This window comes from Eublepharis macularius, chromosome 8 (genome assembly GCF_028583425.1).
Source record: "Eublepharis macularius isolate TG4126 chromosome 8, MPM_Emac_v1.0, whole genome shotgun sequence".
Lineage (NCBI taxonomy): Eukaryota > Metazoa > Chordata > Lepidosauria > Squamata > Eublepharidae > Eublepharis > Eublepharis macularius.
This window is the reverse complement of record NC_072797.1, coordinates 70,254,225-70,273,104: the sequence shown is the minus strand read 5'-3', so window position 1 is coordinate 70,273,104 and position 18,880 is coordinate 70,254,225. Positions and strand designations below refer to the sequence as shown.

The following is an 18,880-nucleotide window of genomic DNA, read 5'->3' as shown; positions in this document are numbered from 1 at the left end:
GTCCAGCTCAGCCAAAACTGGTCTGATCAGTCTCTGTACTAGAAGAAGATGAGAGCAGGTCAGGTCTAACAACATCCTCAACCTCAAGGGGAGGAGCTGTGGCTCAGTGAAGTAGCCTCTGCCAGTCTGAGTAGACAATACTGACCTTGATAGGTTGATTCAATATAAGGCAGCTTCATATGTATGTTCATCAGCTTCTTATCGTTCTTTGTTAACTCTGCTAGGAGAAACTTGTAGATTCTCATAAAAACAGCATGAGGTAGTGATTTTGGAAAATGCATGAAGGGAAAAAGATAAAATAGCTACTCTTTTCCCTTCACCATTGTTCCTGGACCTTTTCACACTACATACCTGCTTCCGGAACATCGCGAAACGTAGCACAAAAAATGCAGAAGATAGCATGTTCTCGCGAGAGTTTTGCGCGACGTCGCATAAAACTCTCGCGAGAAGACACTATCTTCACGTTTCTTGCGCTATGTTTCGCGATGTTCTGAAAACCGGTATGTAGTGTGAAAAGGGCCCCTCTTAAATCACAGCCTCAGGTGTAAAAAATGTGGAAAAACAACAATGTAATGTGTAATCCTGCCCTAAATCTCCAGAGAAGGATTGCAATTTTGCAGTTGCCATACATTAACATGATAGGTACTCTGCAGGTAGTGCTTGACCATAAGTATCCTATTCACTTGAGCTGTCAAGAAGAAGAGGAGGGCCATCTTAAATTCACATACAACTCAGAGTTATGTATAGTAGTAAAAACTCCTTTGTGTGTAACGTTTGTTTAGGGGGGTTGTCTTACAATTAGGGTCATCTTCTCTTTGAGCAAATAAAGTAGTTCTTTTGTTCCTAGTACTTATCCTCCATCTTTAATAGTGCTTATTTTAATAGTACAGATCAGTGCCATTTTTATATTTTAAGATTACAGTTGCGTGGTGCTCTGAGGGAAAGAAACACCAGTCATCCAGGAGAAAAGGGCCTGAAAGAGCAGGATGTGGAAAGAATGGAGAAAAGGTGGAGAACTAATTTTTTAAATTAATATAGTTTAGATTTGCGGATATACCTAAAAAAAGATAGCTCCTAGTGGAGGCGCAAGTGTCATTTCCAAGCTGTCTAACATTCTTTATCTGCAGCTACTGGCTCCATCAACACAAGGAATTGTGGACCACTTTACGTGCCCACTTGAAACTCCCTTCTGTGTATTAGTTAAAGCTATTTGTGCCACTAGGGCTGTGAGTTTTAAAAAATTACCATTTTAATTCCTTATTGGATAGTTTGGCAAGGTTATGATCATAGTTTCCATTAAATATCAGGAGTATTGTTTTCCAGACAGTGGTGTTGGTAAAAAAAATCCATATTAATAAATATCCCAACAATACTCCCTGTTGAGAGAAAATAATAATCATGTCCTTTTTGAACTTAAAAGGGGAAGATTTATTTATTTATTAAAACATTTTTACCCTGCCTTTCCTTTTGGTTCAAGGTGACTTACAATAAAAGATTTACAGTGTTGGAAATCTCAGAATACAGACACAACATTTTATCACATGTGGCAGACATACAAGGAAGCAAGAAAATACTGAATAGAGATGCATGAAGAAGTGCAAATTTAAGTTTCTGATGGATCTTAAAAAGATGTTATTAAATATTTTACCAAGTAAGATTATAAAAATACACCGTGAACTATTTAAGTTATATGGTGACGGCGGCTAGAATAAGATATGCAGCAAAATGGAAAGGGATGGAATGCCCAGACCTGAATGAATGGAAAAATAAATTAAATTTATTAACCTCTTTTATACATAATCTCTTTTATACATAATAGACCAATTTCAGAATTTCAAGATAAAAGGGAAAGTTTTTTTAACTCTAGCTAAAAATCAAGAACAAAATTAATTTAGCATAGAGAATGATAGAAGGAAAAAATTAGACAATACATGCTTGTAACAAAAATGTTATTTGTTGATAAAAATGTTGTTAGATAAGAAGACAGATTAGAAAAAAATTAGAACTGTTAGTAGTTTTGCCCATTGTTACTTTTGGGGGAGCTCAAATATTTTTTTTTCTTTGTGAGAGCAGAATACAGTGTTGCTTGGGTAAGATGTAGTTTTAAACCCTGGGTGTAAGGCAAATGTGGGCCAAGGAAGTACGTGCAGGATCAAATTTGCAGGAGGGCAGGAGGGCACTTAATGTCCTTCAGTTGATGATTGTAGCCTCTAAGTACACTCTCCTGCCATATTTAAACTATTTTTCCCACTGCTGAAAAAATTAAAACGATGCCTGTTGGGGAGAAAGCTGCCTGGGAGACTATTCCATTTTACTCATCAGTCCCCCGCCCCCCCTACATTTTTTCTACATGTCCCTTGTTGTCTCTGAAACTGTGTTCTGAGAACACAAAGTGATACAGAGATTTGCACACCAGCATAAAGAAAATGAGTTTAAAAAATACAGCTGTTCAGTATATAATTTATTCCCTGTTATTGCTCTACATCTTCACCCATCTTTAAATAAGCAACCATAAAAGCATCAGTACTTTTGTTGTAAGAGCAAAGTACCACAAACAAGGCCTTGTCACAAGCATAAATGGCTTTAAAAAGAGATCAGACAGATTAATGGAGGGGAGGTCCATCAGTGGCTACTAGCTATTGTGATTAAAAGGAATCTTCACATTCAGGAGCAGCAAACTTCTGAATAACGGTGCTAGGAAGTATCATCGAGGGAAAACCTTGGGCTCTATGCCCTGTTTGTCATCCTATCAGTGCAACTGGTTGGCTGCTGTGTGAAACAGCATGCTGGACTAGATGGGCCACTGGTCTGACCCAGCAGGGCTCTTCTTGATGTGCTTACTTTCCAAACTTTATAGATGATTGGTTTTCCAAAACTGTTAGTAATAAAGATGTGTAATCTTTTGGTTGGTAGGGCTGAGAAAAAAGAGGTTCATTTCTATTACAAAGCATGGGAGATTGTAATTTGAATTTGGACATATTTCCACTTAAAGACTCTGTGTTTCAGGTGATAATATCTGATATACCAGTTCTAAGAGCTGCCCTGCAGATGCAGTATTGTTTAGACTGCAACCCAAGAGTGCAACAAATAGGAGCATGTGTGATTTGTATCACTCTTTGCTTTCCTACAAATTGGAAGGTGTGGCCTGGAAGGTGCTTGACTCTTGATTGCCAGTCCATCTATGTTAATTCATCTGGGAAAGGCAACACACCTCTGAATCTGGGAGATGAATTAGCAAAAATAATGACATTGAACTGACTCACAATGGCTTTTGTAGTAATGAAATGCCAGTCGTTAGGAACCATGGGTCCAGAACTACTACCGTATCTTTTCTTCCAACTGTTTTTTCCCTTGTAAAGAACCTGAAGATTTTTCTCATTTGTGCTGTGGATGGAGAAGGTACAAAACAGAGCTGGAGACTTCAATTCACAGCACACGTGCAAGATTGGGGGAAGTATAACACTGGGTGTTTTTGCCACAGAGCCAAGGACAGCTGCCCCTGATGAGCTAGTAGGCTCTTTTTGGTTGCTTGCTTAGGAGAGTAACATAGGATTAATCCTGTTGCGTTACAGTCTTTGAGCGAGCTTAGAATTTGTAACTTGTTTGACATAATAAATGGCATTCTAAACCTTGCTGGCTTAGGGGTTTTTGTATGGGTGGATGTTGGCAGGGCAACATGCTGAGCAGAGGTGTTTTCTACTCAAAAAAGAAAGAATCAATAATATATGACTTGCATCAGGTATATTTTCATTTAATATAGGAGTCTTTTGATAACTTTGATAACAAAATCTTACTTAGTTTACCTATTGTGTTAATTATGCTGATTAATATCACATTGGAATTCATTTTTAGATAAGCTATAAGATTTTTTTCAAGGTTAGAATCCTCTCAGGTTTTATTTGTATGTGTTGTGATATACATTGGTGACAGCATTTTATCCTTGTAGTAGTAATCTTTTCCATGAAGTTCTGAATAATTTGAATCACATAATCTTTGAGAGAAATTTTACAATGCCATTTATTATGTCTTTGTATCTCAGAGGTACAAGCCTCGCAAGAACTCTGAGAATTCTCTATACTGAACTATTACATTTCTAACCCAGTCTTCATCAGTGTAGCTCAGAGCAGCATTTTAGCCTTGTAACAAACCAGTTAGGTTGGGATATTGTGACCTGCCCAAGTTGCTTCAAAGCAAAGAGTGTACTTAATCTGCATTTGCTATATCTAAACTCCGTACTCTGATTTCCATTTCTACAAAGACAGCAACCAAAGGGGAAGGGGGAAAAACTTACACATTCTTTGAAACCTCACTGGAGTTGTGGTTGTTTGTAGAATACACTGTTCCTCTCCTTTCAGTCTATAGTAGCATATGTAGGGTAGACCTACAGTAATAAAGTATTATTTAGGATCAATGTAACGTGTTTCCAGAATACAACTCGTGTTCTGTACCACTGTGCTTGTAAGCCACACTGGCAGGATCCACAGGAGGGCAATTTCTGCTCTTAAATGTGGTTAAGTGACATGACCCTGTGCAGTGTTGCCTGTTAATTCTTATTTGATCAGGCCTTATCTTTCCTGCTTAGATTTACACAGGTCCATCCTTTCCTGAATATTGAGTGTTACATACAGCTGGATTTGTCCTAATTTTCCCCTTCTCCTGCTGTACACATGACCTGGCTTTTTTAAGGATCAGGAGTCAGGACTTCATTGTGCAAACGGTCCAGAAACCATTTTGTCCAGAATGTGGCAGCTACGCTACAATCAGGGTGGGATAGAGGAATTGTGTTATTCCGGTGCTAAAAAGTCTGCACTGGCTGTCCATTTGTTTCTGAGTACAGTTCAGTTCTTACCTTGGAAGAATGAATGGCTTGGAGTCAGGGTTCTTGAAGAATCAGGTCCTCCTACATTGTCAAGTTAAGAACTGCCTCACAAGCTCTGTTCTGTGTGCTCCTGCCTTCAGGGGTATGGTGGGTGGTGGCCAGAGAGAGGGCTTTTTCAGAAGTGACACCAGGCCAGTGGAATGCCCTTCTCCTTGAGAATCACCTGGCACCTACACTACTTTTAATTAGGCACCAGGCCAAAATGTTTCTGTTTACCCGGGGTTTTACCTAAGGGGCTGATCTTTTTAGCATCTTTTTGTTATACGCTTTACTATGTTTGAATGTTGGGTTTTAATAACTTTTACACTGTTTCATGTTTTTATTACGTTTTACTTCGTAAGCTGCCTTGGGCGGGTTTCCTGGAGATGTGGCATAGAAATTGGCCAAATAAAGAAATGTTAATATGCCATACTTTGAGATGTTGGAATTTGTAGATAATGTGAATACTTCTAGTGCTTATAAGGAATTGGTGTGTTGTTCTTCTAGATATGAACAAGACAGTGGTCATGACAGTGGGAGTGAAGACATCTTTGTTGAGTCCTTGCAGCCTTTCACACTGGTAACTTTAGGCATGAAGAAGTTCTTTATTCCTAAGGCTTCCCCTGCTCCAGCTGCTCCCAAAGATTCTGCGAATAGAATTCTTCCAATGCCATCATGCATAGGAATCTGCCTTGATTATGACAAAGGCAGAGTTGGATTCTATGATGCAGACCGGATGAAATGTCTTTATGAGCGTCAGGTGGACTGCTCTGGCAAAATGTATCCAGCTTTTGCATTGATGGGGAGCGCAGGAGTTCATCTGGAAGAAACCATTGCAGCAAAATATTTGGAATACCAAGATGAAGACATGTGATGCCCAAGGTTCCATCTTTAGCCTTATGTCTTAATTACATCATAGCTCCTAAGTGTTTTGCTGCACCACTGCTTTTGAGTCTTTCTGTTTTTGTTTCAGTTACAGAGAGAAGTTTCCATCTTCACCCACTGCCTAGTCCGCAGGAAGGCCTTTTTGCGCTCACTCATTGGCCTGCCTTTTGGTGTGCTGTGACATTTGACATAGAAAAGTTTTCAGAAAAAACATGGGATTAGCAGCCTCATTGCCTTTTCAGAAGCTGGAAACCTGCCTTGTTTAGCTGGCTCTGCTGGCATTCACATTCCATTTTTAAATGGAAATAAGACACACACAATGGAGCATTTCTTAAGGTTATACGTGATGTGTGCTTCTCACTTCAAAAGGAGCCTATTTGTCTATGGTGAGTGGTCTAGTGTCTCAGTTAAGAATCTTTTGAGCATCAGTACTGGATAATGTACTTTTCATCCATGCAAAGTACATTGTGAATCCATGCTACAACAGTGTGCTGGTAACATCTGGGAGATGTATAGTGAATACATATTTATGGTGACTTCTAAGATTGACTTTTTAAAGAAGTGTAGCTGTATCAGTGAGTAATAACAAGGAACATGCTTTATTCTTCAGTACTTTAGGTTATTTCCTCTATACTGTATATTTAAATAAGTGCAATTTCTCTTGAGATATCAGCCTTTGATGTTTAAAATTCTTTGTGTATGTAACAATGTTTAGTCATATGAGAGGGATAAAAACACATGCACAAATAAGAATATATAGTTGGTTTTTTAAAAACAGAAATGGAAGTGTCCACAGTGTGCTGTTGGTTCATTTTATACCATAACTTTATTTTAAAAACCCATAAAAATAAAGGATTTTAGTGTGTTAGATCAAAGTGCACTGATAATTGTGAAATTTTGCCTTAAACTGTTATCTTAATTCATTCTTTAATTCATTCATTCTTGTCTAAAGCTCCATGTAGTCTGCTTGGTTTGTTTGAAATGTTCAAAACCAGACTTGAAGCGCTGCATTGTGATAATTTTTCTTTAGAAACAAATATATGTAGTTTGTTTTACTTAAATACTCAAAGATGTTGAACGTGTAGGCTTTCAGATTCTAGTAGTCAATCTGGATTATAAACCACAGTCCCAAACAGTAATTTTAGCTTATGTTAATTTATGAGATGTTGACTTTGCCGTAATTTATTTATTGTACAGTGAAATGGTTCCCCACTTGAAAGAATCTGACATAGGCCGTTTCCACACATCTTACTTACCGCCGGAACATCGCGCAAAACACCCGGAAGACAGCGTCTTCTTGCATGAAATTGTGCCTGGAAGACACTGTCATCTGAGAGTACTGCGTGAAATCACGTCTTCCTGGCACAATTTTGTGCAGGAAGACGCTGTCTTCTGGATGTTTTGCGTGATGTTCTGGTGGCAGATAAGACGTGTGGAAACGGCCATAGTTTAATCTTCAAGTGGCTTTGGACATTTTTTGCTATTTCTGAATGCTACTGTTGGAATTTAAAATATGACTAGTGCTGGGACCCCATGAAAGAAGTGATGCTTGCTCTTCAGTTTAAGGGACCAGAGAAAATCCACTCACCTGGCTTTGCAGAGGAGTTTACTGTTCACCCCAACAGAAAACTTTCCCCAGTTCAATTATTCTGAGCTATCCAGGAGGGTTTAATTCTGCGTTTAAAAAAAATAAGTTTCTACCTAAGTAAAGAGCACTTTATACACAGACTAAACTAAAACTTGTTAGATCATTCATCATGTTGCTGCTATAACTAATAAGCATTTTAGTGACTACTGTATCATCTTACAAAGCTTTATACAGGGGTATGTTATGTCAACAGTTCCCAAAAGAATACTTAAAGCTTTAATACAAGCCATAAGGCCTTGTTGGAAAGTATTGTGAAGTCGGGATGTAACTTTCTCAAGACTTTTTGTTTAAAAAGAAATAAATGTTAAAAATAAAATTGCCTGTTTTATTACACTCTCCTTTTATAGCCAAGAAAACAATTTATCCTCCATAGTAATTGACTACTAGTATGGAAAAATTGATGCTTATTTTCTGGTTGCAGTTCAAAATGTTAATCCATGTACAAAAATGAAGTAAAGCAATTGTAAAATTTAGATTTTTTCCACGTTTTGACAAAAATGGCGTCTCTGCTTTTACAATTAATAATGCTGCTTTCAGAAGGCATGGTATTACAAAATTTCATAGTCTAAGACTATGAGTTTTGAGGCTTGTTATGTATCAGTGCTTTTTTTAAAAAAAAAACCCTAATGATTGTGATTAAGTAAAATTTAAATGCAGCCTGCCTTTGTGCTTCTCAGAAATGATCTATTGCAGTTTTATCCCACCCTCCCTCTAAAAAGAGCTCAAGGGGGCCTATATTGTTCTCCCCTTTTCCATTTAATCCTCACAACAACCCTGTACAGGAGGCTGCTGAGTGTAATTGGCCCAAGATTACTTGGTCAGCTTACTGAGAGAGCCAAGGTAGATGTTATTTGTGACATGAGTCGGAACCTGGGTGCCCATCCCAACTCAGTGTTACACTGACGAACTGTGCTGGTTATCTTAAAATTGTTACTGTTGCTCTGTTGAGCTGTGAAGTGCTGTGAAGGTGGGGGGAGGTGTCCACCTTCTCTTCTGTACCTTTTTTGTGAAAATGGTGTGGGAGAAAAGCCAGAAGCCACAACCCAAAATAGCTATTTTAAGGCATGACAGCATATCATGACAGGTACCATGTTCTGATTAATGCTACATGTAATTTCTAGTCCGGACCAGAGAGTGGAAATCTGAACCTGAGTTTCCGTAGTCCTCACTTCAAATCACTGCATCACAATGTCTCTTACAATGGTGTTAATGCTTGCCATCTTGTTTCTCTTCTTCCCTTAGTATGATAGTTCTAATAAGTTATTCCTTGTTTTACGGAGCCTGTCTGTGGAACCCTTGTATTGTGCCATTGAGAGAGAGAGAATAGGTGCTAGATCTCAAGTCATGTTATATCACTTCTTTCTTATGGTGTTTTGGAGGATTTACTCCACTACGTGATGAGCTGCTCTGTCAGAGATAAGGTACAGATATTTAGAACACTTTGCTGCTGATCAACAAAAAATGCAATTTATACAAGCCAAACAATAAGATGTATGTTAAAGAATGTGTTGGGTGCTCTAGATTGTGCTAATGATCAACCAGAAATGTTATACTGCATAAAACTGTATTATGTTTGTCTTTTGAACAACAGAATTCTAAAGTTTTCCCAACAAAATATTTCTTTAAACAGACCTGCCATAGCAGATCATTAATAATTTGTTGTCAAATACGCGTGTGTTTTCAGTTAGGAATACCAGGCATGTTTTTGAAAGGAAAAAAAACCTACAATTATTACCATGTTTGTGAATTTTCTTTCTCTGACATTACCTTCGTTGTCTCAGCATTTTCAATAATTGTTTCAAACTCAGTAAAGATGCATTTTTAAATTTCACTGAAGTTGGTTCTTATGAAATCACTTGAGTAGAGTTACAGAATTTTCATCATTTATTTTACATCTTACAGAATAATCTTGTGCTTCACAATAAGATGGATCCTGATAATCAAGCACACTAGTGACAACAACAGTTGGTATCAAAGTAGCAATGGTAGACATACACTGATAGCAGTGGAAAGGAGAGCTTAATGCAGCAAAAATGGAACCCTCAATAGCATCTTTAGCAATGTTGTGGCCACCCATTAACTATATTGTCATTCTGAATGAAACCTCCACATTGCACATGTACTGCTAATGGCAGGAACATCTGGATTACCCCCCCCCCCCCCGCTATTAGGAACAACCTTATACCCCAGGTGAGGTAAATAACTTTTGCTAGCTTTCCAAAATACTATAGCCTGCTGCATTAGATGGGATTCATCCTACTTAGGCAGGGGGTTGAAATCCCTGATAGTCAAAGCAAAGACAGCAGCTTGATTGCCTTGTTGCCAGGGAAAATATAGAAGAAACGAATTAAACTGATAACAGGTAGTCTGCTCTATATGGCAAAAGCACTCATGGAAAATCCATGAGAAGGGCTCAAATCGTGCTGCAGGAAAAATGCTTGTGTGGGTGTATTCAGCCTGTTGTGCTGGGAAAGGGGGCCATTTGGAAAAGCAAGAATGGAAGCTACAGCAGCCACCTCACAGGAAGCCATGCTGTGAGCTGCTGTTGGTTCACTGGGATGGGAGATAAAAACTGCAAGGGGAAAGAGGACGTGGCAGGCCCAGCCTTCTGCAAGGCAAACCGTACATTTGGGAGTCTGGCAGAATATAGTATTTTCAAGAGACAGTGGCAAGATATCTCCCACATTACAAAACAAGGCTCTACCGAACAACCACAGGAGCAGATGGCTGTGAAGCTCAGGATGGAAACGGCAGTCTCTCAGAAGTTTGACCCATGACAGAGTCTACTTTCTGGGTTCCTGTTCCGTGCATAGGCGGAGCCCAGACATACAGTCTGGTACCAAAGAGACAACACATACCTGAAGAATCACTTCAGCCCATGGCTGCTTGCTTTGCAGGGCATGTAAGCCAGAACTTCGGTCCTCCCCCCCTCCCGCCCCGCCCATAGTGCCCAGGCTTGGGAGCTCTTTTTGTCCAGAAAGTTTGTTTCCTCCTTCACTAATGCACTTTAGGATCCTGAGTCCTGCTCCATACCCTTGATGTTGCCTATTTTTGGTCCTTAAGCTTGTGGAGTTGCTAATATTTGTGGTTATGCTGGCGTAGCATCATACTAGCATTGCAGTGGCACAGAGGCCCCAATACTGGTGATTCTTCAACATATGCTGGCATAGGGGACTAAACTAGGATTCTAAACTGCTTTGACCAATACAAATGGAAGGGAGAATTGCACCATGTCTTTTAAATAAGGCTGGGCACCTTGCTTGTTTTTCAACAAAATCCATCAGTATTTTCTGTCACTTACTTATTGCCAATGGAATTGGTATTGGAGTGTTTTCAAAAATAAACAACAGTTTTAGAGAGTGCTAATTTTTACTGTTGTCAAGTTCAGACCATTTTTTGTTTACAAATGCTAAGTAATTGTTTATAGCTAGAGCTTGGCATCAGATGTTATATTAATACCAATGTGTGTTATTTAACCTTATTAGACAGCATTTTTGTTAATACCCAACAATTAGAACAGTTTAATTCACTAATCAAATTTGCATAGTTTGCATGTGAATTAAATCGGTCTTCAGAAGATAAAATTGTTTTCTTTGTGTTCAGATATACTTGCTTGTCACAGCAAGCACCGTCTTATAAGAGGTATTCCTTCCAGTGTAGGGAAGGAGGAATCATTTGAAATTTTATTTATTTTCACATTTCTATTCCGCCCTCCCCGCAAACAGGCTCAGGGCAGATCACAACCCATTAAAATACAGTAAAATTCATTTCCATAAAACATTTAAAAACATCATTAAAATAAAAACATACTTATAATTATGCAGTTATTGCCTTTTACCCATACATATTTAAAAATGTAAGTACTTATAAGAACAGTTAAGAGCATACTTCTCATATTACCAGTGCCTCACCTACATGTGGCCAATGTTTTTTTCGGAAGAGATCTGATTGTGCCTCCAGTAGTCAGTCCTTCCTCTGCCCAATATGAGTTACATGAAATGAGGTGCAATAGGGTTATTTATGCATGAGGATAGGTATCCACCTATTGACCTCTGAGGTGGTGAGCCGGGGGTTCTATATATAATAAGAATGGAGTGCTTCCGTGAGGGGCCTAAACCCTGCTTCGTTGCAGTTTTCTTCCGTCCCAGCTGACTTCTGTTATGTGAGTTGAGCTGGGAGAAAAATTTGTATAGGAACAGAATGTAAGGAGGGATGGGGGTGGGGATTCATTTCCACTTACTCTCACGCTCTATTTTTGTTGAACATAGGCCCTTCCCTTTAGATATGAGTTGGCTGGCATACACAAATTCACATGTATTTCCTTGTCTAATTCAGCTTAACTTTGCAGTCTTATCCAAAATTCATATAAATCAAAAGCAAAACATGCAGAACACAATCCAAAACACTGATTATCAAACTTTAAATGCCCTTCTCCGAAGATTGCAAGGGTGCTGCTCACATGTCCCTTTTCAGTCCATTCCAAAGGTCACCATCAAGAAGGAAGTGCCCTAGCAGTCACTGTGCTTATCTGGTGAATGTGCACCATCATCAGGGCTTGTAAGGCAGTATGGTGTATGAGGGGAAGTGATCCTTCAGGGAGTTTGTTCCTTGGCCATGAAGAGCTTTACAAGTTGAAAACAAGCACCTTAACTTGAAATTTATTTAATTCATTTCATTTATTCGTTGCTTTTCTCCCCAATGGGCATCTTAAGTGGCTTACAACTTCATCTTCTTCTCCATTTTATTCTCAACAACCCTTTGTAGTATTTATTTATTTAAAACATTTGCATGTTGCCTTTTAACCCAAATAGAGTCCCCAAGGTGGTGAACATTTACAGCCCAATCCTAACCTCCCAGGCAGCGTCGGCGCTCATGTGCAGGGAATGGGGCAGCGCTGCACAGCTCCCTATGGACTATTGCAGGATAGTCTCACCGGCGCCCGAGCATGGCAAGGCGAGATGCAGCGGCTTCCACCTGCGGCGACCATCTTCCTGGCTTATCAGATGCCAGCAGCTCAGTCTGTCAGAGTATGAAAGTCCTCAGTGCTTCCCCCTCCCCCGCAGACATTTCATGGGCCACAGTTCAATTCCCACCCCTCTACCTGAAATTACATTGAGGGAGGGAGGGAGCAGGGCGGCTGGACAGGGCACTGCTCGATGCAAACACAGACGTGTGTTGTTTTTCAACTCGTTTTATTAAACATTTCAGGGAGGGGGAACCTTTTTCTTTTGGTGGTGGCAGCGGGCGGCGGGTATTTGCAGGCGCACCAAGCTGCAGCCACCAGCCTGGCCCTCCCCATTGGCTGCGCCACTGCTTGCTCCTTGCCTGAATGTTGAGAGGGGTGTGGCCATTGGCTGGTGTGAGCGGAGTTGTCAGGAGAATGGGGGGTGGGGGGTGGGTTAGGGTTAGGGTTGGATGACCTTCACCAGGAGAGGGACGGGTGGGGAGAGAAGGTGAGTGGATCCCTGTTGATTCTCCTGGACCTCTTAGTGGCTTTCGATACCATCAACCATAGGATCCTTCTGGAGAGGCTGGCTGGGTTGGGAGTAAAGGGCTCATGACACTCACAGTGGATTACAGGACGGGGGGAGGAAGCAGATATGCTCAGTCATCTCCCGAACGAGTCACGACGTGCCTGCAAGAGAAAGACACACATGTGGGCTTTGCCTTCGCCCATGGATGTCCTGTTATATGGATGCATTGCCTGAGGACAAGAAGCCTCTAACCAAACTGATACAGGATGAGGTTATTCTGTCTAAGTGCTAGTAGGCCTTAGATATCTCCATCAGAGATCTGAACACGTCTGTGGTTCTTCACAGACATGCGTGGCTTCATTCCATTGTTCTGCAATGGAAAATCAGAAATAAGATAGAGGATATGCCCTTTGAAGGCTCTTCCCTGTTTTCAGAAAAAAATAGTTTATTCCTCTCCAAAAAGAAGAGAGCCAAGTTGTATGGTATTCTACCAATATTCACATGCTCCTGTCTACAGGCAGCCAGAGAGATGAGAATACCAACCTAAGAGTGATTATATTTTCTACTGATATCAATTATACTGGCTGCAGTATCCATCTTACTGTGCCCCCCTCTCACTCAATCATAGTTGAGAAGAAAGTCTGTGGGAAGGCCTAAGCCAGTTCAGAATCAGTCCTTGAAGGACTCTATTCAAAACCAGAAGGGCCCGCCATACCACATACTTCTGTGTTGTTTGAAAACAGATTAGCCCAATTTGTAGCTACTTGGTAACATGTTCCTTCAGATAGTTGGGTTCTTTCCATAGTTAAAGTTGGTTAGAGGTTTCATAACTTCCTACTTGCTTGCCCTCTCACGACCCTAAGACTATCCTCCAACAGTTGCAGGAAGAAAACTAATCTTTACTGCGTAAAGGAGTTCTTCAAAAAGTCAAAGAGAATGACAATCCGTTTGAGTTTTATTCCTGCTTTTTCTGGTTGATAAAAAGGATGGGGTGGAGGGGAGATCAATTTTAGACTTAAGAGCGCTTAATGGTTATTTGAAGATGGAAAAATTTAGAATGGTTAGACTTCCTTGGGTCATAGAAATATTTTCCATGGCACATGGTTTGCAGTCCTTGATTTACAGGATGCATATTTCCATAATACATCCAGACCACAGAAGGTATCTTCAGTTTAACAGTTTTGATAACATGTCTTTTCAGTAAACTGCCTTGCCCTTTGGATTGGCTACAGCACCACAAACCTTGCAAAGTGCATAGCTGTAGTGGTGGCTCACCTGCAACATTTGGAATGTTCTATTTACCTTTATCTGGATGACTGACTACTCCTCAGCCCCCTAAGATTCTCAGAGAACGTATTACCCATATATTGACCATGTATGAAGCCTTGAAGTTAGTAGTGAATGCAAAGAAGTCTAATCTGGTCCCTACCTGTACCATTCAATTTATTAGGGTACTTGTAGACTCAGAGGTCAGCAAAGCGTTCTTACCTGATGATAAGATAGTCAGGCTTACAACCTTGGTGCAACACTTCTTGGCCAATAGGTTCCAATATGTGCAATCTATTCAAGTTCTGTTAGGACTTATGTCCTAACAGTGGTTGTTCCCTTTGCTCAGCTTAAAATGAGGCCATTATAACTCTGGTTTCTCAGGTGGTTTGATCCAGAAAGTCGTTTTCCCCAGGCCAAGTTTTCTATTCTGAGAAGGGTATTAAGGTCCCTGATTTGGTGGTTAGAGCCTATTAATCTTACACGGGGAATCTCCTTTGGTATCCCACATCATAACATTACCTTACAGATTCTTCACTGGATGGTTGGGGGGCCCATTGTGACAGTGCTTTGGTCAATGGTATTTTGTCGGAGGATTAGAAGTCATATCAATCTACTGGAGTTAAAAGCTGTCTATTATGCACTTTGCAGTTCCACCAGATGGTGATGTGTGCTAGTTTACAGTTCCGACCAAAAGTAGTTTCAAAATTTCATGTTTCTCAGAGCATAACCCTCTGTGTTCTTTCATCTCCACACACTAGATGTAAGGAGAACTATTTTATTTTATATGGACAGAACGCAGTCCTTTAGAAAGGACTCTGCATTCTTCATCTGCCGTGCTGGCCCCAATGAAGGCAAAGTTATGTCCTCCTACATGATATCCAGATGGGGAGTACTTACTATTAAACTTCGTTATAAAGCGGCTCAAGATCCATGCTTGTTTAACCTCCATGCTCATTCAACAAGAGCACAAGCCGCCTCCACTGAATTTCTTTGAGGAGCACCAATGGTTGACATCTGTCGAGCAGTGATGAGGTCTTCAGCAGTGTTAATCAATTCCAGGAGAAAAACAGCTGTTGGATAGGCAGTCCTGCAATCTCTCTTCATGTGAGAGCAGCACTCCACCTCCTGAGTGAGTAGCTTACTATTCTTCAATGTGGGACTGCACTGAAGACCATAGGTGAAAACAGGGTTGCACTTTCCTGTAACTGTTGTTCATCGATGATCTTCCTGCCGATTTCGGAGATTCCTAGCTCAAAAACACTAGGGGGCGCCCTCGCCTCCCAGCACGCATGCGTGGCCGCTTTTCCTGCTAAAAATGGCCTCTAAGAGGCAGGGCGCCCCCAACATACCCTCAGTTCCTTTTGCCGCAGACATTGGAGGTTACTAGCTCTTCTTCTCTTGCTTGAAGCTCTTCAGCAATGGTGGAGAAAGCTCTGTTTAAATGGTGTGTATCCTGTGACAGGAAAATGACCCAGTCAGATGGCCACTCAAATTGCCTCTGTTGTTTGGGGGAAACACAACGTATAGGCATGTAAACACTGCTGCACCTTCACTTCGAAGGCCAGAGCAGAACGGGCAGGTAGGCTGCAAACCACCCTGTGGCAATGGGCTATGGTGACCTCGAATCTACCGGCTACAGCACAGACATCTGGATCATCTGATCCTGCTACCCAGCCTGACCCTGGATCCGCCAGAGTGAAAACACCACACTCCTGTTCCTCACCGGCACGTTCTGAGTCCAGACTGCCACTGGAGTCGACCACTACATCAGTCTGAAGTTCCTCGGAACCAGCAATTACCTCCTCGGATCTGATGCCATCGGGTTCGAAGACTCCTCAGAGTAGGACACCCTCGGTGCCAGTAGTGCTCTCTGAGTCCCCTTGAACCTGGTGGGACGACGCTTTCACAAACACTCTGGATCCAAAAACTCCTCGGAGTGGAATGCCCTTGGTGTTGGTTGTCACCTCGGATGGACGATCGTCGCAGAGACAGCGGGACGAGTCTTCTTCAGTTCCGAAGCCTTTGGATCCGGTAACGGTTCTGGTGCCGACTGGGACTGGCCTGGAAAAGAAGAAGAAACAGAAGCATCACTCATCCAAACATGAGAAGACAATCCTGGAGAGTGTACTTGCGGCTCCACCTGAGAGTCAAGTTAGCACTGGTTCCGAGCCCCCAAATAAGAATCATCAAGGCTCTGGGGACCACTCATCATCTCATGGCACTCCCCATTCCAAGAGTTGCCTGGAAGAGGACGTTATCTTGGTAGATAGACCCCCCCACTCCATCTGGGCGGTCTAGGTAACCTTTCCAGGGCTCCTGGTCATCACGATCTTCCTAAGTACGGAGGGGACGTTCCAGGCACAGAGTGAGCCCTTATTTGCACAGGAGCTACTTGAGAGAGGGTCATCCAATCTGTTTGTGGTAGAGAAGAAAGATGGGGTGTCTTTGACCCATCTTAGATCTTCGTAACTTAAACAAGTTTATTAGGGTTCGTAAGTATAAGATGATTACCTTATAGGCGGTCTTAACACTGTTGCCATCCCAATCTTGGTTCACGGTTATAGACCTGGATGCCTATTTTCATATCTCGATTTTTCTGGAACACAAGAAGTTCCTATGTTTTACTTAAGGCACACATGTATTTCAGTATAGGGTTCTTCCCTTTGGATTAGCTACTGCCCCACGGGTCTTCACTAAGTGCATAGCAGTAGTAATTGCCCATCTGAGAATCCAGTGATGTTGTATTTTTCCCTGTTTAGATGACTGGCTGATGGTTGGGCATTCTGCCGACGACGTGGCCAAGCAGGTCTCTGTCACTTTGGCCACCTGCTTCCACTTGGGACTGTTTGTCAATCAGAAAAAGTCCAAACTCACCACGTCTAAAGTTATCCAGTTCATAGGAACTGTTATTGATGGCACCCAGAATGCGGGGTTCTTACCCTTGGAGAGGGCTCTGAAGATTAAGGCCCTGATTAGGAGGGTTAAGAGGTGCTGCTTTCAGCCTGCTTGACTTATTCAGATCTTGCTGGGTTGTATGGCCTTGGCCACGGCTGTGGTGCCCTTAGCTGGGTTACACATGCGCCCGTTACAGCTTTGGTTTGGTTCGGTTTTCTCCCTGGAGAGATACCCTCAGCATAAGAGGTTTAATGTTCCTAGGAAAGTCCTTAGTTCCCCGGTATAGACAACACAAAGGCACATCACTTGAGCAGGTTACAAGGGGACAATCATGAGTGGTCCCTTCAAGACACATATCTGCACCCCATCTTCTCCGAGTGGTGTTTTCCCAGTGTAGATATTTTCACCTCAGAGGAAAATCACAAGACTCCCTGTTTTTGCTCCAGAGGTGGCGTAGGCTGTGGGTCTCTTGGGGATGCATTTCAACTCAAGTGGTCCGGCCACCTCTTCTACATGTTTCCCCTGTTTCCTCTGCTGGCCAGGGTACTCAGCAAAATTCAGGCGGACAGAACATCAGCCATCCTGATAGCCCCGTATTGGCCACGTCAACCTTGGTTTCACACTCTCCTGAGGTTGCAGACTCGAGTGTACAGTTTCCTGATAAGACTGGACCTATTGTCCTGGAGGGGGGTGTTGCACCACAGGATAGACAAACTCAAACTGACAGCCTGGCTGATCCATCAGGACATATCTTTACCACAGGAGTAACCCATGTGCTTCAAAATGCATGGCAGTTATCCACCCACCAGTCTAACACTGTCAAGTGGAACCGATTTAGTGCTTGGTGTCAGGAGAAGGGTTCAGATCCCTTAGGTTCCTCCCTGGCCGAGGTCCTAGATTTCCTCTGGGAGCTTAAACAGGGAGGTTTGTTTAACTCTTCGATAAAGGAGTATTTGGCGGCCTTCTCTGCCTTTCACCCTCCGATAGACCAGAAGACGGTGTTCTCTCATTACACCTCTAAATTGTTTTTGAGAGGCTTAAACAATTTGTTTTCCCCTGTCAGGGCTATTGTCCCTCAATAGTCACTGCCCTTGGTTTTGACGAAACTTATGTCTAAGCCTTTTGAGCCTTTGGCCACATGTCCATTGCCCTTCCTTTCTATGAAAGTAGCCTTTTTGGTGGCCATTACTTCAGCCAGGAGAGTTGGGGAACTGGCTGTGTTATGCTGTGAACCCCCTTATTTAAAGGTTCATGCTGAGAAAGTGGTCCTTAGGACTAAGGTGGAATTTTTGCCAAAGGTAGTCTCTTATTTTCCACCTATCTCAGGAAATATCCTTACCAGTGTTTTTTTGCAATCATAATTCAGAGGCTGAACTACCTGGATGTACGTAGGGCGATTCTCTTTTATTTGGATCGTCTGAAACCGTTTAGGATAGACTCCCACTTGTTTGTGTGTTTCTTGGGGCAGAAAAGAGGTAGGAAGGCGAGCCCTCAAACCTTGGCTCGTTGGGTGGTTCAGACTATCCTGTTGTGTTACAAAAATGCAAACTTAACTTGTCCGCTGGAAGTTCATGCTCATTCCTCCAGGTCCCAAGTGTCATCAGCAGCTCTCCTGAAAGGTGTTCCAATCCAAGACATCTGCAAGGTGGCAACGTGGGCCTCAGCTGGCATGTTTGTCAAACATTATGCCCTGGACATTCTAGATAGAAGGGAGACAGCGGTGGGCACAGCGGTCCTACAATCGATCTTCCTGTTACAGCACTTCGCTACCCCACCCAGGTATTTAAGCTTTGTAATCTCCCATGTGGGACTGCACAGGAAGACTGTCGATGAAAGACAGTGTTGCACTTA

General features: G+C 41.9%; 1 protein-coding gene across 1 annotated transcript in view; it reads left to right on the top strand.

Moving 5' to 3' along the window:
- The window catches only part of TRIM36 (tripartite motif containing 36), a 59,733-nt gene extending 50,511 nt beyond the window's left edge, over positions 1–9,222 (top strand). Inside the window, exon 10 of the mRNA XM_054987360.1 lies at positions 5,366–9,222. Within this exon, the coding sequence (XP_054843335.1) occupies positions 5,366–5,732 (367 nt within the window). The 3' untranslated portion in view covers positions 5,733–9,222. The remainder of the gene's footprint in view (positions 1–5,365) is intronic.
- The last annotated feature ends 9,658 nt before the right edge of the window (positions 9,223–18,880 follow it).